Raw genomic sequence first — 23,857 nt, forward strand, 5'->3', positions numbered from 1 at the left:
GTGTAAACACTGGCAGAGAGAAAGTAAGTTATTATTTCTCCCACGGGAAGTAATAAATACTATGAAATGATAAGAGATGGTGCTGGAACAACACTGCTACTTATTATAACAGTGTCGTATATTGCAATATCAACACTGTTCATTTATTTACCACTGCTGGTGCTGTCATGGAAATGCTCCTCTTTGCACCATTGAAGTTTGCATCCGCTAGTGAAGGTGGTTGAGCCAGAGACTTACGAATGCTGGTGATGCTTTAAACAAAATGGCTGCATATGTGTGACCCTGAAAATGGCTTGCTCATCTTCTCCAGGTCTGAATGAGCCTTGAGATGTGCACAGGCAGTGCGGCAATGCAGACTGACTAGCTGTACTGCACTGTGCCACTGCAGCAACTTCCACATGGACAACACTTTGTATAGATGAATCTATTCTACTGCCTTTTTATTCTACCATTTGTTCTCATTTGTTACCCACGCACAGGAACTTCCTACACAGGATCCCCTGTGTGCAAGAAAGAACAGTGGAGCAGCTCCTTATTTATTTTTTGTAGCAGAAGTTATTAACAGTTTTCTGTGCATGGAAGACGGCTGCTGAATCAGAGTGCTTGTATCCAAAATCAATGAGGCACTATAAATTTATACAGTACTGGTATCCATAATAGACTTTTGAGGACAAATGTGTCTGTGGGGGAGTGGGGTCTTGGGCATGGCAAAAGCAACCAAAAGCAGGTGGTCTTGGCCTCTCTAAACTTGGTGCCATAGCAATTAGTAGGCATTTGCTATTAGCAGCAGAAAAACAGATCCAAGTCCTCAGGCCTAGACAAGTATGAAATCTACTTACAGCTTACTTTAAAAAACCCAAAAGGCAAAACCATCAGCCTGTTTCAAGATCTGTTACTAACCTAACATCTCTCCCACTCTACCCCTAATTTTTGTACAGTTCATAAACTGCCCCTTATACAGCCACACTGAATATCAAATGCACAGGAGTTGAGCAAGGGTTTTATGCATCTTCAATTCACCCATTGAGGCTTGCAGAGAAGATGTTCCAAGTGGCTTGTGACCTCTAACGACAATCTACCAAGTGCACTTCTGCAGCAACAAGTTCCCCTGTTGCTGTAGAGAAGATAGATAGCTCAGTCTCAAATATAACAGTGCAATGTAAACGTACAGCCAGGATGAATTTCCCTCAGTTTCATGTTCAGCTCAAAGGAAGAAGCCTACACACTGATTCTAATTAATGCTCAGTTGATAGACTGCTGTTATGGTATGGTTACTGCCGCAAAACTGTTTCCCTGTAGCTGTCTCTGGTGCTAGTCTGTTAACTTAACAAACTTTAGCATTTCATGGGTACTTCCTACACTAGCTTTGGTAACCACAATGGAGGAAAGATGTTTGTGAGGGAAGTATCAAGGTCCAAAATACTGGCAAGATCTAGGACAAGCATGGGGAACCTTTGGTTCTCCAGATCTTCCTGGACCAAAACTCCCTTAAGCCCCAGCCAGCATGGCCAATGGTCAGGGATGATGGGAGCCAAAGGTTCCCCACACATCTTAGGAAGTAAAGAGATAAGAGCAACAAGTTCATTACATGAGGAAAAGTTAATGCATTTCCTTCTTCTGCCACTGTAAAACTTAAGTGATACCTGTAAACATAGTCAACAGAATTCCTTTCAAGTAAAAGTAATGACTTTGAAGAAGAAGAGTGACCTTCTGACAGAAATTCAGGGTTCACCCAATATCTGTCTCTACCTACTTCAAGGCATTCATTTTCCTGGGCAGCTGAAATTTAAATTTTTTTTTACCTCATGAACATTAACATTTAGTTGTATATTCTGAAATGGGACACGGCCAGACTCTGTGCTTTAGCAATCAATTGCGGAAAAATCCCGACATCTTCCAGTGAAATTCCTAGACTTTCACCCACGTCCACTCTCATTATCATCAACCTCGTGAACTGTATGTGTACACCATTAAAACCAAACCAATAAACGAACACCCCAACTGGCACTTTTGCTCAAGCTGCAAAGTGTCTGACAGCACAGGCCTATACATGCCTACTCTGAAGTAAGCCCCACTGAGTTAGGTTGGACTTGCTCCCAGGGAAGTGTGTATAGGATTGCAGCCTAAAATAGCCTAATGTCCCTTAGGAGGACTGGATAAGAATATGAAAACTGTATCAAAATACATTGCTGCACTTATAATCTGAAGTTGGCTCCAACGTTAACGATCACCCGGCTTTCGTAGACTTTCTTCATGGTTCTTTCAATTTGTTTCAGAAAAACCTGAGGAATTCGCCCACATAAAGTGTGTACAGTATCAAGGAATTTTGACTGGAGAGGGTAGTACATTGATTGGAAGAGATTGTCTTCAAAGGGAAACTAAAGAACAAAAGAAAAAGGATTAAAAGACAGACAAGTAATATCAATGATAATCATTGCTTTGCTGAGTCTTTCCTATAAATTTTAATGCGGAGGCAGGGAGTTTGACTGTCAAGACATGCTGTGGTACAATGCAGTGGTAAGTTGATAATATTACAGGCTGCTGTTGTGCTCCCCTCTCATGCAACCCTATTCTGTGCAGAGTTACCTGCTCCAAAAGAGGGTTCCCCCCCCCAAAGCTCCCTGATCAAAATATAAGAAACTCTGCACCAAATTGCACTATCTATTTATCAGTTCTATCAATTCTGACCAATAGTGTACAGGATCTTAGGCAAGAGCCTATCCCAGGATTGCAATGTGAAATGCCAGAGATTGAATTTTACACACACACACACACAGAGAGAGAGAGAGAGAGAGAGAGAGAGAGAGAGAGAGAGAGAGTTTCACTCTGTCACAAAGATCTTAACCTGAACATCTCCCCCTCCCCAAAAAAGGTCACCAATAGCTCTCATTCTTCCCACTTTACTACCACAGTACTTAAAAATTTGGACAATCTGTCTAAGTTGGTGTGGTGCCATCTCAAGCTACTGCAGATACTGAACTGAGTTTCGACTTTTTTGGATCTAGGCCTGCGTGTTGAGGCGGGTGAGGCTTACTGGGCTGCACTGCAGCTAGAACATGGGTCTAGTGTGTGGGAATAGGTTTAAATACTCAGTTTCCCACTCAATGAGCTTCAGATCATGATTCCCCTCTCTTACTGGGAAGGGTGGGGGGTAGAGAAGAAAAGGCAATAAAGGCAACTCTGTTGGGAAAGTGAGGAGTTAAAGCGGCAGAGTTGGTTCCTAGAGAGGAGATTGTGGAGCATGGTGAATGAAATGGCTGGAAGGAAATTTAGAAAAAAACGAATGCGCAATCTATACAGGCCATAACCCAGGTGGAACTGAAACATGATCTACCGTATTTTTTGCACCATAACAATCACTTTTTTCCTCCTAAAAAGTAAGGGAAAATGTCTGTGCGTGTTATGGAGGGAATGCCTACGGGTGGCATGCCTACGGATTTTCCTCCTCTAAAAACTACGTGCGTGTTATGGTCGGGTGCGTGTTATAGAGCGAAAAATACGGTACATCTGGGGAAGTTACACAACTATTCCACTTAGATAAATAAGGGGTCTTTTGAACTACTGGTGGGGGTGAGGTGGAGAACAGAACCTGAGCAGGGGGAAAACACAAAGAAGATGCTTTTTAATGATTTTTAACCAAGTACCCACATATATATATATATATATATATATATATATATATATATATATATATAAAGTTTAGCTATTCCACAACAAACTGCCTGCTGTGAAAACAGGCCCATCACACAGGGTTGTGTTGTGAGGCTAAAATAGTGGGGGAAGAAACCATTTATGCTGCTTTGAGCTCTTTGCAGGAAAACAGAAATGCAAGGCATAAGGTAATACAACTAGATGCACCATATCACATGTGAGAACATGGCATGAGACTGTCTCCCTGGGCGGGGCAACACTTACATCACGTATCACTTCATAGAGTGCTTTGAAAGTAGGCTGTTTGTCATCGTGGTAGACACCTCTGTTCCCATGTAGAATAGAAACACCTTCTTCCTCTGCTCCTTTACAGTTACTGCCATACATGCAATGATCCGGTCGATAGTTCCATTGGCAAGGAAACAGATAGAGACACTCTAGAAAGCCCAATTTGAGCAAAGAAGGGGGGGGGGGTGACAACAATTACTAATCAACATCTAGAAATTGGCACAAAACACAAAACCTTCAAAATGTTATCAGAAATTCTGAAATAAGGAAAGCTACACAATTTGGAAACGAATCATGTGTCTGCTATTCCAGGCACATCCAAGAGGTAGATTGTGATCTACCGCAGTGTTTCCCAACCTTGGGCCTCCAGGTGTTTTTGAACTACAATTCGCATCATCCCTGACCACTGGTCTTGCTAGCTAGGGATGATGGGAGTTGTAGTCCAAAAACAGCTGGAGGCCCAAGGTTGGGAAACACTGATCTACCGGTAGATCACTGGACGTCTCTGGTAGATCACTGGCTCTCCCCAAAGAAGCTCAACAAGTTTGGCTCCCCTAAAAAAAGCTCAACATTTTTGCCCTGCACCCCAAAGAGATGGGGCTTTCCTCCCTACTAAAAAAAGCCCTACAACTTTGACCTGAACCCCCAAAAAGGGGGTAGATCACTTCCTCGCCCTACTCACACAGCAAGATGGTCATTCCAGGGCCCTTCCTTTCTCTATAGCAGTGTTTCCCAACCTTTTTTGGGCAAAGGCACACTTGTTTCATGAAAAAAATCTCGAGGCACACCACCATTACAGCCCCGTGACGTCAGCGCGCAGCGTCACGCCGGGAGGGACGCACGAAAGTGTAAGTTTCAATTTTTTCCCCTCCCCCTTGCCTTCCTTCTGTGCCAACCACCAAAAAGCCAAGAAAAAAGCCAAGACTTTAGGGCAGCAGGTCGACACGGAAGAAGCTCCTACCTAAGGACAGGTGCGACGGCCGTGTCCTCTTCTGCCACACTTGGCAGCCCTGCCTCACGGTCGTGACTCCCACCCTGATTTCTCCCCGCAGGTCGAGCGGCACAGGCAGCCCAATGTGTCCAGCCCAGACACAAGCCCCGCTTCCCCACTAGATCCTGAATGCGACCAAGTGCTCTGGACTCCCAAGCAGGGTGGGAAAGAGGACTCGCATCTGGTAGCCTCCGGGCTCCTCGCCTGCTTGAGGGGATGGCATTGCAGGCAAGCTGCCGGCCGTCGCCATCGCCGCCCCCTCATGCGAGTGGACCTGCCCGGAGTGGTGGGCCGGGGGAGGCTCGCTCTCTGTGGGGATGTGGCCCGCACGCGCGGCCCCGCTTCCTCCTGCCCAGGGCTGAGCTCCTTACCCGCGATCTCAGTCTCGTGCACGCGGATCCCACTTATTCCGAAGCTCGCGCCACTAGCCAGGGCTCTCACACCGTGCCAGGGCGAGGCGGCGCGGCCCACTGACGTCATCGCGGCTCGCCGCCGCCCTCGACTTCCCTGTTCCCTCCCCTCCCTCGGGTCGCCGTGGTTACCGAGGACTGCAAGCTGCTCGGGCGAGCGTGGGGCATTAAGTGGGAGAAGGAAAATTAAAATTAAAACTCGCCTGAAGGCCGCCTCTCTGGATATCTTTCGAATTTTTTAATTTTTCCCACGGCACACCAGGCAACGTCTCGCGGCACACTAGTGTGCCGCGGAACACCGGTTGGGAAACACTGCTCTATAGTACCGTGGCAATATTTTGCCTTTGAGCTCGAGCCTGGCAACAGCTAACAGCTCGCACCATGGTTATAGCTACCATACAGAAGAATTCTAAGTGGAGAATGCATGAAGTGGGTGAGGGGGAATTATTTATTTAATGCAAGTGTTTGTCTATCACTTTCTATCAATAAAACAATCACAATCTGTTCTCATCCACAGGATTGGCAACACAGGCCAATGAGGCAGAGTCTATACACACCACCCTGTTACGTATTCCAACGAGACCTAATAATAATAACAACAATAACAACAATAATAATATATCTACACATGCCTATAATATACAGTCTGTGTAACGTGTACCTGGATTAAAGTAAAAAATGATGTTGAGCAAGTCCTGGTCTCCCCATGTTATGTAGTTTTTGTACTTTTGGTATAAAGGGTACAACATCTCCTCCCATGTCAAGCCTGTCGGTATCATGCTGTTCTGAAAGGCAGGAATAAACGATAAAGAAAGAAAAGTAGAAACCAGCAGAAATCACAGCAGGAGGAAGGCGTAACAGTGCTGAGCAGCAACCTTTCTCACTGTTCCTGGAACCAAACAGCACAGAAAGGAAGAATTGCTCTTCATGCTGGAACAGGGAGCCAGCGAAGGGGAACCGTGTAGACTGCCAGCATGCAAGCTCTCCCTTCAGATAATGTGATTCCATATCCTCAACTGACCATTCATTTGGTTGACCCTGAAAAGCCATCAAATCCAAAAGCACTCAGAAGCATGGATTCGAACCTCCTTTTTCTGTGCCCCAAGTGGTATCATGATTTACATGCATGCAATTAAAGAAAACATGAAGCAACAGAGCTTGAACACAATACACTTGCTCACTCTTATTATGTCAACATTCGCATGAGCCCTTCCTTTTACTTTACCATTTCATAGAGAAGAAAGTTGGCTCAAAGCCAGAGAGGCTCAGCAGGTGGTCCCTACTGGGTCCTGAAAAAGCCTCCAGAGCAGCTCTGCTATTTTACTGAAGCTTTAATAATTTTACAGGAAGATGCCACAGCTCAGTGGCAAAACATGTACTTTTCATGAAGGGCTAGATTCAGTCTCACATCTCCATTTGAAAGAACTGAATAGGGGGTGTTATGAAAGGTCACTGCCAGTCTGAGCAAATACTGGACTTAGAAGTGTAAAGTTGGAAGGGTCATCTAGTCAATTAATAATAATAATTATTATTATTTATACCCAGCCCATCTGGCTGGGCTTCCCCAGCCACTCTGGGCGGCTTCCATCAAAATATTAAAATACCACAATACATCAAACATTAAAAGCCTCCCTAAATACAGGAATCTCAACTAAAGCTGCTATGTCAGATGGCCACCCAACCTCTGCCTTAAAACCTCCAAGGACAGAGAGTCCACCACCACTGGGGAGTCTGTTCCCCAGTTGATCCTGATGGACAAACAGCTTGACCTGGTATAAGGCAGGTTCCTATGATCCCCAGTACTAAGGTCACATCTGAGGGTTCCGCAATCTTTTGGAGGAAGGTTTGCATCCATGGATGAAACCTGAAGTCCTCTGAGAAGATGGCACTCAATAATTGGCAGGAACATTGCCTGAAGAATATGCAGAGTTGTAGGCAGCTAAATCATTGCACACATGGAACGACTTCAAAGACCGTCACTTCCTCCCTCTCCCACTGCACCATGCCCCAAGCTGCCCAGAGGTTTGGGGAACCCTAGATTAGATTTGGAGGGTGAGGTGCAGAAGGGAGCAGAGGGAGGGGAAGTTTGGTGGCACGCTCAGAAATCACCACGCATGCAACAATTTAATTGGATAGTGCCCATTCTTAATCCAGCGGGCAGGAAGATGTGAAACACACCAGCAGTAGTGACAAAGGCGCACCAGTGATGTCCTCAGTGTGACAGCATTTGAAGACCTACAATGACAAGCCTCTCAAGTTAACTATCATTTGGCTATGCTACTCTGGGCCAATTTGAGAAGCCGTGGACTGATTCTGTCAGTCAAAGCACATTCCTCAGAAAACAACAGTCCAAGCTGGATTTTCAGTCAGTGGGAAATCATTTGTATAAAACCGTGAGGAAGTTTTATACACGCAGGAGTAGAAACCAATCCCCAGTTGGCGTGGGAGAGAAAAGTGTTTCCGAAACAAAACAAACAAATGAAAAGCCATTCTTACCTTGAACTGGGCATTCCTAATACGGGTTAAATTCATCAGCATGACTCCAGAATTTACCCCAGTCACTCCGTAATATGGGTGGCGAGCAAACCGACTGTACCAGCCAATCTTTGGTATTTCGTGTTCTGGAGCCATGGCGGCCAGCTGCGTGGAATTGAATGCTCTCAGGAAGCCCCAGATGTCATCAATGGGTCGCAAAAATAGGACATCTGTGTCCACATACAAAAGGGAATCTACGTCTTTTAAAATCGTCTTTGGGGTTGGAAGGTAAAGGGTGCAGGGAAAAACAAACAGGCATCAAAGTCAGGAAGGCCAAAGAAGGCAGATTACAGGCCAAGAACTCATTCACTCTGTGTATACATGCAAGACACAAAAGAACATACCACTTTGATCCAAATTCCTGCTCAGTATAGAGACATTCAATATAAATAAGCTCCTCAGGGTCAACTGGATGAAGTGAGACAACTACTATGTTCTGGCGCTCAAGAGAATTAGGGAGCATGAGAAGATGGTGGAATGAGGGGTTTGCCACAGGGAACGTTTCTTGATTTTCATTTGAAGCATTTCTGTCTTACAGTTTGGTTTTAAATATAACTAACAAGAAATAATAAAAGTAAATCTCACACCATGAAGCTTCATAGCAACAAAATCAATACAAACAACAAAACACGTTTTTAAAAATTTGATAAAAGGACAAGACTAGTTTAAGTTTGTACTGACAGACGATGAGGCCAACTCATATAACCAGGTAACAGCTTGGCTGCACAGTGGGTTTTTAAATGGTGGTCCTCATTTCAGGCAAGGGAAAGACTACCCTGTGGAGAGGCACAATGTGATAAAGATTTTCATATTTTCAGGCTGCCTTCTGATAATTGCCACCGCTTGCCTGATCACATGAATTACTCCGAAAAAAGAACCTTGCTAAACAGCCAGAATCCACTGTGTGGTGTGAATGTAGAATTAGCAAAAAAAAAAAAAAGATAATTATTTGAACATATTCAGAACTCTGGTCCATCTACCCAGCTCTGTCTACTCTGACTGGAAGTGGCTTTTCAAAGTAACTTTTGAAGTGCTGGAAATGAGAGATAAGATTGATGAACGAGTTACCTGGATATCTCGAAAGGGATAATAACAATCAGGCTGTTGATTCTTGTTCACAGTGTGCCCTCTTGTGGACACTTGGTTCTGTACATATCCATTCATAATTTCAGTAATTGAATTATTTAAAAAAAACACTTGTGTGGGTAGGTTTCAATATTTCTTCAAAAACAGCGGTGTATCCCTTTCCCATTTTACTTTCCTTCTCTCCTAATGATGCAGAAAATCCCTCCCTTTGTTTGCCTTCTTAACCACAAAACTCTCTTATTCAATGGCCAGCAGAATGGCTCAGGTGTGGGAAGAAACTGTGGTTGAAATTCCCCCTATATGCAGTGCACATAGTGGTATTGAGGAAGTCTCCCACTCTTCCCCAGACCTGCTACAGGGAGAGTGGGTGTACCATGTACATCACCTTGGAAGAAGAGAATGCGGCATATAACAAACCCGTGCGTTTTTAAATTGGCATAAAAATAGCATGCCTCCAAGTGCGTGGCCACATTTACTTTGCTAAAAAGACACTCGTGGGACATATTCAGCAGAGGAAAAGCCTTGATTGTCATTAGATTACCCTTGAGGTCTCAGTATTTGAATTTCAAATTTAATAAGAGCATTTTCCACTTCTGCAATTAGGTGCTCAAGATATTATTGCCCAAAGCTTCCAAGCATGAAAGTGGGGGCGGGGCAGGGAGAAAAGGGTTGGAATAAACAAAAAGAAGTAAACGGTACTTTGGCTCTTAAATAAAATTCATATCTGTTTTATTGGAAGATATGGACCAGGCAAGTCCAACTCCCAAGAGACTGCTATCTTCTCCCTGTATAAAAAAACCTGGCAGTGACCTACCCATTGTCATTAGGAGCGTGTGTAGGGTAGGTAGATTGCCCAGGGTTATTGAGTTTTTTGGGGGGGAAGACTGCACAGTGTTTTTAAGCTTTTCCCCATAACTTTTTGTACACGATAAGGATCCAGCGATCTACCAGGATCAGCCAGGGATCTATTGGTAGATCACGATCTACTGGTTGGACATCCCTGATCCAGACTATTGGAATGCATCAATAAATAATTTAGGCAACCTATTCTGGAGAAAATATTCCAGCCTATTTAATGGATATGGAGAGGCATTTTTGTTTTTTTTAAAAAAAAACTTTGCTTTATCTTTGGCTTTGTTTTTGATCTGCGGCACATGCTCCACAACTGGTAGAGTAAGTTAGTGTTCTATACAGGAGATACTTCTACAGAAAAGCTGCAATTAAGACAGTGTGCTTTACTCCACTTATGACAATGGTGTCACTTCTGCCGCACAATTCTAACTACAAATTGCGCTTCTTTCACAGCTTTCCCCACACCCTCATTATTTTGCACAGATTCTTTCCCAGTCTCTCCAACACATGTGTATTGTTGCAGCAGAATCTAGAAAACTTCTAGTAAAGTCACGACTGCCATTTATCGTGGCTTCTCCAATATCACCATTCCCCACCCCATTTTAAATGCACCATCATTAGGGGCTAGCCGAATATTCTTGGATGAACTTTAAGGCTAGGCAATCTAGGGACAGGTGTTTGAGCATGGGTTTATTAAGGCGAACCCCTCCTAGAATGGCTAAACTCTTCCTTGGATGAGATCCAGTTAATCAAAGATTTGGCCAAGCAAGAGCCAAGAACTCCGAGATCACTAGGTTTTGCTAAAATTAAAACAACCCCATGACACGGGTTCCTTTGCTCCTGGTCGGAGGGTAAGCTCTTATATGCCTTTAGCAGATTTATGACGGGAGAGGGTCAGTAGCTGTGACTTTCCCTGTTGCAGTGCTGCAGGGACAGAAGAAAGCATATTTCCCCTGTCACAAAGCTGCTATAAGCAGAGGGCACCCCCTCTTTTTAACTCCACGCCCTGGCAACCAATCTGTGACAGAGCACTATTTCTTGCTTAAAAGGCAGGCATGACCAAAATTCACTCCCATCTTTACATATGATAGCTATGGGCTGGTGATAGGGTTGCCACTCAAAGAGCTCCAAAATAAGGGCTATGTTGTGAGAAAATAACATATTATGTCTGTCAGAAAACACATAGTACTTATTACAGTATACTGGAGGGATGGAGGAGGGGAGAGAAGCAAACTGTGCTTTTTATTGACTGGCAACTAACACTATTATTTCAAAACGAAGGAACCGTTCCTTGAAACAAGCAGCAAGAAGCAAGGACATGGGCTGAAACTGTAATTTGATGCCGCGGTTCTTCGAAGAAAACATCTCTGGTTGCAGAATGCCAACGTTCTGGGACCTTTTTGCTCTCTATAGTACATATGAGCCAGCTTGTGCTCTTGAGATACATCCTGGGAATGACCGGCGCTGTCTACAACTCATCCCAGGTGGTGTTTGTTGATAAGGCTCCAGTTCCAGGTTTTGCAGTGAGGAAGTTAGTTAATAACTTCATGATGTTCTCTGTATGCTTGGGCAGGCATCACATGTAAAACTGCTGATGCTGCTGCGTGCTTGCTATGCCTAACGAGAAGTTGGAGCATCTGCCTGCTAGCAAGGTACAGAATTTGCAGGTTTGTCACAATAGTTTTAGGTTAAACTTAAGGTTGTGGGGAAGAGCTGTAGCTCAGTGGTGGAGCATCTGTTTTCCATACCCCCCCTTTTTTTAAAAAAAGGCCCGCAGAAGACCAAAGCTGGGCAAGGCAAGTCCACATAAGTGTAGCAAGCAGCAACAGAACTGGCCAGATTAAAAGACTGCTGTTTCACCTTTACTCGTCTTTGTTTTGCCTTGATGTGTACACATGGGGCTAAGAAGCCGTCTCAGCTGGATTAAAGAGAGGAAGAAGACAGAAACCTCTGCTCCAACTGGAAGCTTCCAAATACATACTCCGAGCACACTGTACAACATTTTTCTAGGTGTCAAATATTCGCCGCGCATCAATCCCAGAGACTGCAGGGGTCATGCCAATCTTGCTGGAGTGCGTGGCCTCAGAAGCACAGCAGTGCTCTGTTCAACAACAGAGTGTTTCAGATCACAGTAGGTTTTAGATCAGTGCTGGAAGAAAGAACAGCCTGGGTGACGTGCTCTCTGGCCTAGGCCCTGCCACTTAGCCTTAAGTCTTGGCTCCGGCTCCTGTGATGTGTGGTCCCAGATCTTTCCATCAGACGAGCACTGTTACAGACTAGCTATTGTTACAACTATTTCGCCCTAAGGGACCAGGGCAGGTTTCCACAATTTATCATGCAGTTTCGAAACTTGCAATTAAAAATTCAATCACACACACAAAAACACAGGGTGGCTCCCGAAAATACAGTGCAATCATGCCTTATGCACATTTAACTCGCACGATTTCAACAGCAGTTGAGGACCGCTGACTGAAAAAAAATGCAAATTAAATGCAAGAAAGGTGGAGAGCTTAAAATCTCTTTTTGCTCCAGAAAAACTCAGCATAGAAAAAAGGGGCTTTTAAGCTCTCCACCTTGCTTGGCAAGCAAGGCCCTCTCAGCATGCCAAGTCTGGGATGCTCCCACGAAATCTCAGATGGTCCTGTGAGATCTTGCAAGAGCATCCCCAGGGACCTAACACCAGCTCCAGAATCCCCTGGGTCTGAGTTTTTTTGAGTTTGCACATATATGGAACCCTTGCAAGTGTAAGATGCGATCGTACTGTATAATTCTTGTGTGTCAAATGCTAGAGTAATGAGGTGCTTCTGAGGGTGAATGGAACCAAGAGTGTTCCCATCTGTTGACCTTAGCGCCCGAGGGGGTCTTATGGGAAGGAGGTGGTCTTTTGGCTACTGCCAGCTTGCTTGTCAGCCTCTGCGACCCAGCTCTGCTACAGCTGAAAGCACCTCAATCTTGCCTGCTGTCTGTTTCTCTGCATGCCCCAGTAAATAGCAGGTGAGTGTTAGTGCCATGATGCTAAAAACCTGAACACTGAACACAAATAAGCATTAACTGGGAAGGAAGCACTGGTCACTCGCAGCAGGGGGTTTGCCCTCCTGTGGAGCAAAACCCTCACCTGCCAGGGCCTTAAGAAGAGGGGCTTTTTAAGTGCTCCCCAACATAAAACAAAACAAAACATCACTGAGACTGGCACCTTGTTGGGCTTTTGGAAAGACGGTGGGAGAGGAGGAGCTGTTTGACAGGTCCGCAAGCAAACAGACTGTTTCAATTTGTGTGCAAGGGAGGCCTCAACATTTCTAAGGCCAATGCAGTTTCTTGAGTTCAGCTACCTCAGGCTGCAGTCCTCAGCACATCTACTCAGAAGAATGTCCCACTGAATTTGACGTGGCTTACTCCTAGGTAAGTGGGGCTAGGGTTGTGGCCTTTGCCCAAGTGCCTTACCGGGAGAAAGAGCCGCTGGGCTGCGCATGGCTTGAATAATTTTTTCCATTCCTGAGCATTTCCCACTGAAAAGGCGATTGGGTAGACATTATATTCAAACTTCTTTGTGTACGAAGGGGGCCATTCCTGTAGCTGAAAAGCACAAGGAGGAAAGTGAGGGAGATTAGAATTCCTGAGAGGCTGTTTTGTGGGAAATGCTATTGCTCTACAAAGTCAAACAAATTAAAACAAAGCTCTTACTCAGGCAGAGCTTTATTGAGGGCTTACTACTAGAAAAAGAGTTTATCCGCTCATTAACTTGTGGCTGTCAGAGCATTTCCAAGTGAATCTGCAAGCTTATAATCAAAGATCTAGATTTGGTTGGTGTTTCTTTAGAAAGAAAGAAAGAAAGAAAGAAAGAAAGAAAGAAAGAAAGAAAGAAAGAAAGAAAATAGTGCAGGGGACTCACTTTTCTCTCAAATTCAGGTTTCAGGGAATCCTCAGCAAAGATGTGAAATTTGAGTTTCCTGTAGCTAAAGAGAACTGCTGATTTCAGCATGACGAGAGTTTCTTCCAGCCGGTCGCCACATGCTACAACCGCAAGATGCATCCACTGTGGAGATGAGAGCGGGGCTGCAGAATGCTTCTGGTCCTTTGGTCTCCTAAAAATATATACATTTAAAAAAATGCACTTGAGTGAGACAAAAATAATCATCTTTGGAGGTTTTATATTAAATAAGCACAATACTGCAAATATAAAAAGAATCAGAGAACTGTAGAGTTGGAAGGGACCCAGAGGGTCATCCATTTCAACCCCTGCAATGCAGGAATCTCAACTGAAGTATCCATGACAGAGGGCCATCCAACCTCTGCTTAAAACCTTCCAAGGAAGGAGTGTCCACCACTTTCCAAGGGAGTTGTGATCTTAGACTGGATTCGAAGAGCTTGCCGGGGTAATTTTAATCATGTGACCTAATCAGTTTTAAGGTGCTAAAATCTTTCCTTTATTATCTTCCATCATCACAATTGTTTCCTTATGTACAGCTTGGTTTTAGTTTCAGGTTCAAATAGCAAATTCAGAAATGTAACTCTGGCTGTCAAGTAAGAGTCTGGGTGGCTTCAAATGTTACAGGAAGCGTCGCCGGTGCCAAACGCCGAATGGACTCTCACATCTGGTCAGCAGCCCTTTCTGATTGCAGAGATACACTTGCAAACATGCAGGCACAAGTTTCCAGGAGATTTTGGAGTGAATTTCCGGAGCTCTTTGCTGAGTGACTCCTGCAACCATGAGAGGAGGACATAACACAAAAACACTGGAACCTTTCTTTTTTAAAAAATGTATCTTTTTATTAAAGATTTCTTGGTTTACAAAAGTGTGTGCAATGCCTTTTTTCAAGTTACATTTTCTACAAATCAGTTTCATTTGTTGAGACATTAGTGTTACATTAGGAAGAAAAAGGAGAAAGAGGTGGAGGGGGCCATGGTGGGTGGGGGTGGGGTCGGGTGGCAATGTTTCTATTTTACTTATTGTACGTGTGGGGTTTTGTGTCAGCGTCGCTTGTGCAGGTTCTCTTTACTATTCGCTTGTGTGAGAGAGAGGCTGGGGTTGGCCTAGGGCATGGGTTGGCAAAGTAAGGCCCGCGGGCCAGATCAGGCCCAATTACCTTCTGGATCTGGCCCGTGGATGGTCTGGGAATTGCCGTGTGGATCGCCAGTGCACACGTTCTTTCCCTCTCCCGGCGGTGCTGGCACCTCCTCCCTCCCTCCTCCTGGCTTCTCCCTGCCCTGCCTAGAGGAGGAAGGGGGCTGGGCTTTGTTGAGCTGCGGTTGGCCGAGTGCAGTTTTAAGCAGTCCCTCTCCAGAGCCAGGCCTTTTGCACCGCTCATCGTCCCTTCGCCGCCACCAGCCCCTGCCGCTCTCAAGACACAGGTAATCAGCCACCGGGGCTCGTGCTGCTCTTCCATCACCCCCCCCCAATACAGTCTGGCCCCCCCACAAGGTCTGAGGGACAGTGGACCGCCCCCCCCCTGCTGAAAAAGTTTGCGGACCCCTGGCCTAGGGTGTGGTTGTTTGTTTGTGATTGGCTGTGGTGTACTCTGTTTTCATGCGTGAGTGGGGTGGGTGGGTGTTTTTGAATCAGGTTAGCCATATTGATTTGTATGCTGTTGGTGGATTCCTGTCTTGTTGGGCTGTGTACGTGATAAAAAGGAGCAATACTGGGGTGAAGGTGTCTTCTTCCATTTGACCCTATGTCAGTTTCAGTTTATTGGTTAGTTTTTCTAACATGACTGTTTCGCATACTATTTGGTCCCATTGGTCCACGCTTACCCCCACTGGAACCTTTCTGACTTGCATCCTACTTATTTGATTCCCTATGCCTCAAGAGTAGTCATTTGTTCACTCCAATCCTCACTCTGCCAACAACTCAGCTCTCAAAATTACTACTTGTTCGCTCCACAGATTAGCTACCCATTGTTTACTCATGAATAACAAGATGTGACAAATGACTGAGCAGCTGAGATATAACCATCCCTGTAATGGGGGCAACATGTAAGTGGGCAAGAGGGGAAGAAAGAACAGATGTGTTGTACAAAAAAGAGAATGTGGGAACTCTTAACAAACTATCCCTAAAACAAAGTGAATGTAAACCGAAGGCCTCAGTGTTCAGAAGACAGGGTTTCTAATATGCCCAGGATAGCTACTTCTTCCATGGCTTTCTATCACGCTTCCCCCCTCCCTCATATCCTGTTACCTCTGTGCTACTTACAAAGGCTTCCTCCTGCTCCACACCACCATTTTCCCCAAAATTCAAAATTACGTGGAAATGCAAAGAGCGATCATGCTCTTTGGAACTATGTTATGCAAAACAACGTCATCCATCTGCACAATTTATTCTCAACACAGAATCATGGCTCCCTTGGTGCAAGGATATAAAGAGTCCAGCAACTAGGGTACTTCATTTGTAAGCGGAATGGATCCCCCCTTCTCCCCCCCCCGAAACTAAAATGAAGTCTGCATGCAATAGCTGCTGCTCTGTATTGCAACATAAATCTTCTCGCGCCTTAAGGGACACAAGCGTTTGGTACCTGACTGGTTCAAGAACGCAATATATTTCATTAATTGCTGAAAAGTCCACGGGCTTTTGTCTTAATTAAAGCTCAATTTCTTGCAGTGGATAAATAATGGCACACTACACTTATGCAAATAGTATTTACTTTCCAGCCAATTAGTACAAAACCCGCTGAATTATTAAAGTGCATAATTGGCTGCTTGCATGGATTGTGCTCCTTCCCCTTTCTTATGGCACTGCTTTTTGCCTACTTCTCCTATGCTTACTCTTAATTGCATCATTAAATCAAGCTGTACACAGAAAATGAAAGCTTTGATATAGCTCGCCCCTGCGTGCTACAATCGAAGCAGGTAGAACACTCCAGCTGTTCATTACCTTGATGTTACGATGTTAAGAGTGTTTTCGTGCCACCAATGTAGCCCTTAAGCATGGACACTAACGCTATGCATAGCCTTGAATAATCAAAAGTGGCATCCCAGCACAATGAACTCCTGGAAAATACTACTATTTGTTTTGAGTCCTGGGAAAGAAAAACCCTCACTGATCTCAATAGGCTGCATCAGAGAAGAAAGGTTTAAATCATTTACATTAATTTTTAGGACCCACCTTTTTTCTGTAATTTTAAGTTACCTTAAAACGTTTTTGTGTACTGCTGTGTTTTAATTGTTGTAACTCATCCTAGGACCTTAGAGTATAAGGTTGGTAATAAAATGTAATAAATAATAACTTTCCCCTTTCCACCTGCTGTGATTCTGAAAATTACCTGCACTCCCACACCCACTGATGCTATTTGCTTTTTTTATTTTTAAGGGACTTAACATAGTGTTTAGTTTGGTCCAGTCTGGAATAAAATAACTATGTGAATCACAGAGAAACTACCCCTGGCATCTTTCCAGAGTGGAAATGTGCTTCCTTCTGCTCCTGAAGTACTAGAAGGTGGAAAGGGGGTTTCTTGTCTTCCTGGCCACAGGTTCTTTGGGTCTGGTGCCACACAGCTGGCATTGGAGCCAACTTCAGCCCTGATGGCTTGCCAGGGCTGGGAGTTGTAGAGCTTTGCTTCCTTTTAAACAACGAATGGAGAAAGCAGTGGGACTCTTACTAGCAGTACAGTGGTACCTCTGGTTACGTACTTAATTCGTTCCGGAGGTCCGTTCTTAACCTGAAACTGTTCTTAACCTGAAGCACCACTTTAGCTAATGGGGCCTCCTGCTGCTGCCGCGCCGCCAGAGCACGATTTCTGTTCTCATCCTGAAGCAAAGTTCTTAACCTGAAGCACTATTTCTGGGTTAGCGGAGTCTGTAACCTGAAGCGTATGTAACCCGAGGTACCACTGTACATGTGAAAAGGATCTAGCTTCAGGAGTCAACAGGTGATAAGCCTGGCGGACCACAAGATTAACATGAGCCCACAGTGTGATGCAGCAGGGGGCAAGCCAATGCTATTCTAGGCTGCACCAACTGAAGTTTAGTGTCTAGATCAAAGGAAGTCAAAGTACCACTCTATTCTGCCTTGGTCAGACCACACATGGAATACCGTGTCCAATTCTGGGCACCACAATTTAAGGAGGATATTGGCAAGCTGGAATGTATGCAGAGCAGGGCATCTAAGATGATCAGGGGTCTGGAAACCAAGCCTTATGAGGAACGGTTGAAGGAACTGGGTATGTTTAGGCTGGAAAAAAGGAGACTGAGAGGAAATATGACAGCCACCTTTAAATATCTCAAGGGCTGTCACATAGAAGGGGGAACAAACTTTGTTTTCTCCTGCTCTGGAGGGTAGAGCTTGGACCAATGGCTTCAAGTTACAAGAAAGGAGATTCCAAGTAAACAACAGGAAGAACTTTATGATGGTAAGAGCTGTTCGACAGTTGAACAGACTCCCTTGGGAGGTTGTGGACTCTCCTTCCTTGGAAGTTTTTCAGCAGAAGTTGGATGGCCATATGTCATGAATGCTTTAGCTGAGATTCCTGCAATGCTGGGGATTGGACTATTTGACTCTTGGGGGTCCCTTCCATCTCTACAATTCCATGACTCTATGATTCTTTGATTCTAGCAAGGAAAAATCAATTCACGGTGCAACAATGCACCGAAAGGCAGAAATTACAGAATACAAGGAATACTGCATAATGTAAAACCCGACAAATGCCCAAACAGTGCAGCTTTCCGTGAAGCACAAAGCAACCAACACTCCACCAGGCTTGCCATTTCTCCTAAAACAGAAGAAGATGGGTTGTAAAAGATAAAGGGAAGTGGGATGGATGGGAGAGAAGCTGTAAGGAACTGACTTGTAACAGAGGGAGGGTACAGATACTGGGAGTGCTGGAGAGAAAAACCAGAGGGTGGCGGACAGGGGCAGAGAGAGGATGATCTGGAGAGATAATGGGAGAGAGAAGATAAAGACAAAGCTGTTCCACCCACAAAGCTGCCTTTGTCAGCCTCAACAAAGCCGCCTTTCTTGGCACTCCATGTTTCTTGTGTCAGGGCTGAGTGGGCTGGAGGGGGATTCCCTGGAATTCACCCTCAGAGGACTTCACAGGGCAGCGCGCAAGCTCTCCACCGCCTCATTTATTTTTGCAAGGCAAGCTTTGGTGCTAAGCCAGGGAAGATCAGAAAAGGTTGCTAAAATTAGGTTCTAAGAACTGTTATGGGTTTAATTTATGCCCCCCCCCCCATGATTTCTGGTATAGCTAGCTTGACTGAGGTGTGGCGAAACTGAGAACAACTGAAAATGAACTTAACCAGGGGATGAGTAATCGCCCTCTTTTGTACCGGCAGGTAAAACACATTTGCTGACTTTTAAGACACTGTGAAATCAGTTCCCACCACACGTGACAATACATCGATCAGAAGCCTATCTGTTTGGCTAGCTATATGAAGCCGAAACGCAGCAGTTACAAAATACCACAACAAATAGCCACAGCTCCCAACTCTGCCGTCCGCAAAAGATGTAGCACAAGCAGCCAATGCTGCTCTGCATATCTCATAAGAAACAAAACTAACCCACTTCACCAAACCAGAACACACACACAAAAATACTGAGGGCTCCCCTCAGCAACTACAAAACACAGTAACAACTTTGAAATTTAACATGCACTTGCCACAGACTAGAAGTACTTCTAACACAGTGGTGGCCAAACCTGGCCCTCCAGCTGTTTTGGGACTACATTTCCCATCATCCCTGGTCCTGTTAGCTAGGGATGATGGGAGTTGGTAGTCCAAAAACAGCTGGACGGCCAAGTTTGGCCACCACTGCTAACACAACAAACAGTATTTAATGGCCACAGCACACACACGTCACAAATAGCATCTTCAAGGGCAAATACAATAGCACTTAGGGGAGTGATTTAAGGCAGGAAACCAAGTATAGGCCTCTGATTGAGGGCATGGCATTGGATTAGGCCAGGCATAGGCAAACTCGGCCTTCCAGATGTTTTTCGGACTACAATTCCCATCATCCCTGACCACTGGTCCTGTTAGCTAGGGATGATGGGAGTTGTAGTCTCAAAACATCTGGAGGGCCGAGTTTGCCTATGCCTGGATTAGGCCCCCTGGTCAGATTTGGTTTCAAAATAAAAGTGAAAAGGCTAAGCACACTTTTTTTGAAAGCACGATTAACAAAGCATGTACAGTGGTACCTCTGGATACGAACGGGATCTGTTCCGGAGCCCCATTCACATCCTGAGGTGAATGCAACCTGCAATTCGCCGTTTCCGTGCACGACGTCATTTTGACCGTCTGCGCATGTGCGAGCGGTGAAACCCGGAAGTAACACGTTCCGTTACTTCCGGGTCACCGTGGAACGCAACCTGAAAAAGCTCAACCTGAAGCAACTTCAACCCGAGGTATGACTGTAGTTTGTCACCAAAACAACAAAGAGTTAAGCAGGAAGTATTGAGACTTGTCCACACCTGAGTTTATTGTGTGTTTGCAGCACTTTGCATTCCAATTTAAATTGCACTGCCCACACGATGTTACCCTCTGAGCAATACCACTCTCAATACTTTCCCCCTTAGGTTTGATACAGAGGATAACCCTTTCGATTGGGGGGAAATTGGGCACCAAACTACTGCATTTCAGGTTGCAAATTATTTGTTTCACTGTTCTGGAGCAGGTGGAGAAAAGGCTAAGACCTGCACAAATCTGGAGGACTCCCTAAGAAGGTTGAATAACGCTTTGCACACCTCCTTCTGGCAACTCCTGCAGCCAAGCTGGTGCCAAATGTATCGTTCTGCTTTCCTTTGGACCACATCAGAGAGGCTGAGGCGCATGGATCTTGCGCCCTGGAGAGGTCACTTCGGTGCATTCGGTGCATAGAGGCGCAATCCATTGTCTCTTGAGACAGGCGCATGCCAACAAGCTTCATTGTATTTTTTTTCATTCACCACTGTGATAATTGCATTATTGCAGAGCAGTATAAAAATCATCATATTGTTTACAGACCAGCTTTACTTTTTTTAAAAAAAATGTATAAATGGGCTGTGCTTGCACTATTTCTGGCCTCCTACTTTTTTGCTTGTTTGTTTGATAAATTGATGTTGCCCTCTTCTTCCATCTGGTGTTTGGGAAGCAAAGAACCAGGCAGAAACCTGCAGGTCATAACATCTGTCACACTTTTGACTATTTTAATTAGGCTGAAGCAAAATTAAGAAGGGATATCTTCAGTTTTCTTTTCTCTGTTACCTACCACAAGCCTTTGGGGTTAACACGGGGAATAAACTAAAATGAACATATGAGTTCATTCAGCCGCTTGCTAAATTGGCTTTGACTCAACACCTCAGAAGTAGGACAGAGGTAAGTCCTGTGGAAGAGCTTTCCAAACTGTGTACTGCAACACATTAGTGTGTTGGCTGCAGTGTGTAGGTGTGTCACGTGAATGTTCCCCGTGCTCTTCCCGAGGCTGGAAAGGGGTTAGTTCACTAAGTAAAACTGAATTACTGTGTCACCAACAAGTGTGTCACCAACATGAAAAGTTTAGAAAGCTCTGTTCTATGGAATAACTTCCATTCTCTGCACATCTATGTCTTGTTTCCAAGTAAGTACCCGAAGCATGATGGAGTTGGTAATTCTCAGATGACTCCGCAGGGCTACTGTGACAGCCTGCGCCAATGACTGAATTCCTCTGCTGAGGCACTCCAAGGAGCCTGCACGCCTCCCCCAGCCACCCAGAGCTGCAGAGGAGTGGCCTAGGAAGAGTGTGGGTGGGCTGGCTCCTAGCCAGAGTGGGGAGGAATGTTTTCTGCACCCCACTGGGCCTGGGCCCCTGGTCAACCGTAGGTACTCCAATGGACACTGGAGACCTGAACTGGGTTAGGTGCTCTCCTTCTGAATAGCATCCCTGTGGGATGAAGACTATGGAAGGGACGCTCTGTGGGAAGGTGTGAGCATCTTATTTTGTAAATACAACTCTGCTTTTTCACAAGGCAGCTTCAAACATTAAAAAAAAAAATACAACACAATACACAATAAAAATGCAATTAATAAGAGGGAGCCAAAAGAAACAGGAGCAACCATCAGCCACAGCGGAAGGAGAATTTAATACTTTGGTTCTGTGTTCATTTTCAGATTTCCGCTCCCCTCACCCCCTTCATATTCCCTGTGGGGAGGGGAAAGAGAAAGACAAGGACAGGTGGTTTGGCCCTTGGTGAGATTTCTGAATAAGCGTGATTAAAACCAGGCTGCTAGTCTCCTTTGGAATGTGAGTTGACATAGCTAGCAAAGAACAGCCTTGGAGGAGAAACTCAGCAAGATTACATAAACAGGAATATTTGGTTATTGTTTTGTGCTCCTTTTATAGCATCCCATAAACAAGAGCCTACACTGGTGTATATTGGGAGAGGAAGTAGAGCAGACAAACCATAAAGTAGTGGGGGGAATAGTGGTTGGGTAAGAATTAAGTTACACAAACGAGGCTTTGAAGAGCATCTTTATTAGGCAGTATCTCCTAAGATACAAACTGGCTGCTAGCCTAATCAACAGACAGCAGTTGTGTGTTAAGCACTTCAAACAACGCTGCTTAAAGACCTGGAGGAGCACTTCCTAAGAATATCACTTTGATACTTGGCCACCAAATATGCAACAGGAAGGGCCATAAAAGCTGTTTCAGCCTCCAGGTGGACCAACCGCTGCCAGCAACTCTATGTGATTATTTTCACCTAGTGTGTGCTCTGTGGCAAGAGACCAAGCATGAGGCAATGTTTTTGTTTGCCAGGAGGGTTAGATAAACCACACTCAGTCCTTAAGCACAGCTTGGTTCCTGTCAATCTTGAACTATTCCAGATCCAGACAAAACAGTGCTTATTTGCCAAAAGGCAGCCCTAGAAACCTTTCAGCCAAGCAGTAACCATGTGTACTTGCGATTAAGGGTGACTTGATTCAAGGTGGCTTTATATAATGTTCATCTTCTTAAATCTCACTGAAATATTAGGCTGAAGACACATACAGCACAATCCTATGCATGCTTACTTAGAAGCATGCCTCACTGTATCCCTAGGTTAGGTGTACTTAGGATTGCGGTCTTTAAGACCTGTGCAGAACTACATGCATTTGTTCATTCTGTTCTTATTCATTCAATGGGCTCTTGAAGCACCTTTGGCCAAGGCACAGTCTGACCCTCTCCTTTGGTAATCCTCATAGAACTCTAGCCCAATGGTTGCCATTAATTTGATTCTGAATTGATTTTAGAATGAATTGATTTCAGAATGTTTTTCAATTAATTGATTGTGATTTTATGTAAACTGTGTTACTTTTGCTGCTGTTAGCCGCTCTGAGCTCGGCTTTGGCTGGGGAGGGCGGGATATAAATAAAATTTTATTACTATTTAACAATAAATAGCTCAATTAATGCAATGAAATCCTAATTAAAATAGGCAATTGACTGTCATTTTTAGTAGCAACAGAATCAACAAGTTTTCAGCAAAATGTACACTAACTTACAGAACTATAAGCACCTCGTCCAGGCCACAAAAGCTCTGCTGAAGACAAAGCTCTTTTACTCCTTTTTGTATTTAAAAAACTCCCTACAAACAAGTTTGCCAGGCACATTCCTCTTGGGAAGGAGTTCCCTATGGAAGACATCAATAAAGGGATAGCCCTGATCTAGCAACCACCAAATGTGCGTATCTTTTAATATCCCCAACTGTTTCCTAAAGGATTTACCATAAAACTCAGCCCAGCAAACTAAAATTAGCCTGGATGGCCAACGTTCTAAAGAACAGGTCACTGGATAAACAGCTGTGCAAACTCTGGCCATTTATCTCCAGCCTGCAGCAACTGAAACTCATCTAAACAACTGCAAAAGGGAGAAGCCATGGACGCTTCCCGGGACTGTTATACAATACAGTATGCTGTGGCGTCCAAATCGGAGCCAGATGTGAACAATTTTATAGGCAAAGTGCCACGCAAATATATTGCAGAGGGCCACCAAGTACTCGTTCCTTCCAGCACAAAGCCGATTTACTTTGTGTTCTTCAGCTACCCAGAAAAAGATGACAATAAGCCAGTGCAATGGTAGCCAAGAGAGTGAGTCACTACTTTTGCTGCTCCTGAGCCAGCTCTAA

The 23,857-nt window shown here is 44.7% G+C and overlaps 1 protein-coding gene across 2 annotated transcripts in view; it reads right to left on the reverse strand.

Annotated features, from left to right (window-relative positions):
- Window positions 1–1,536: 1,536 nt before the first annotated feature.
- GXYLT2 (glucoside xylosyltransferase 2) overlaps window positions 1,537–23,857 on the reverse strand; it is a 28,918-nt gene continuing 6,597 nt past the window's right edge. The window contains exons 2-7 of one of the 2 annotated variants that reach the window (XM_083492882.1): window positions 13,703–13,895; window positions 13,255–13,386; window positions 7,837–8,088; window positions 6,002–6,125; window positions 3,916–4,088; window positions 1,537–2,378 (exon numbers count right to left, since the gene is read on the reverse strand). In XM_083492882.1, coding sequence (XP_083349008.1) covers window positions 2,196–2,378; window positions 3,916–4,088; window positions 6,002–6,125; window positions 7,837–8,088; window positions 13,255–13,386; window positions 13,703–13,895 — 1,057 coding nt within the window. In that variant the 3' untranslated portion in view covers window positions 1,537–2,195. The remainder of the gene's footprint in view (window positions 2,379–3,915; window positions 4,089–6,001; window positions 6,126–7,836; window positions 8,089–13,254; window positions 13,387–13,702; window positions 13,896–23,857) is intronic. The other variant, XM_083492883.1, reaches the window with a different exon arrangement.

Source organism: Podarcis liolepis (genome assembly GCF_965112155.1).
Source record: "Podarcis liolepis genome assembly, chromosome: 2".
In the NCBI taxonomy this organism is placed as follows: Eukaryota; Metazoa; Chordata; class Lepidosauria; order Squamata; family Lacertidae; genus Podarcis; species Podarcis liolepis.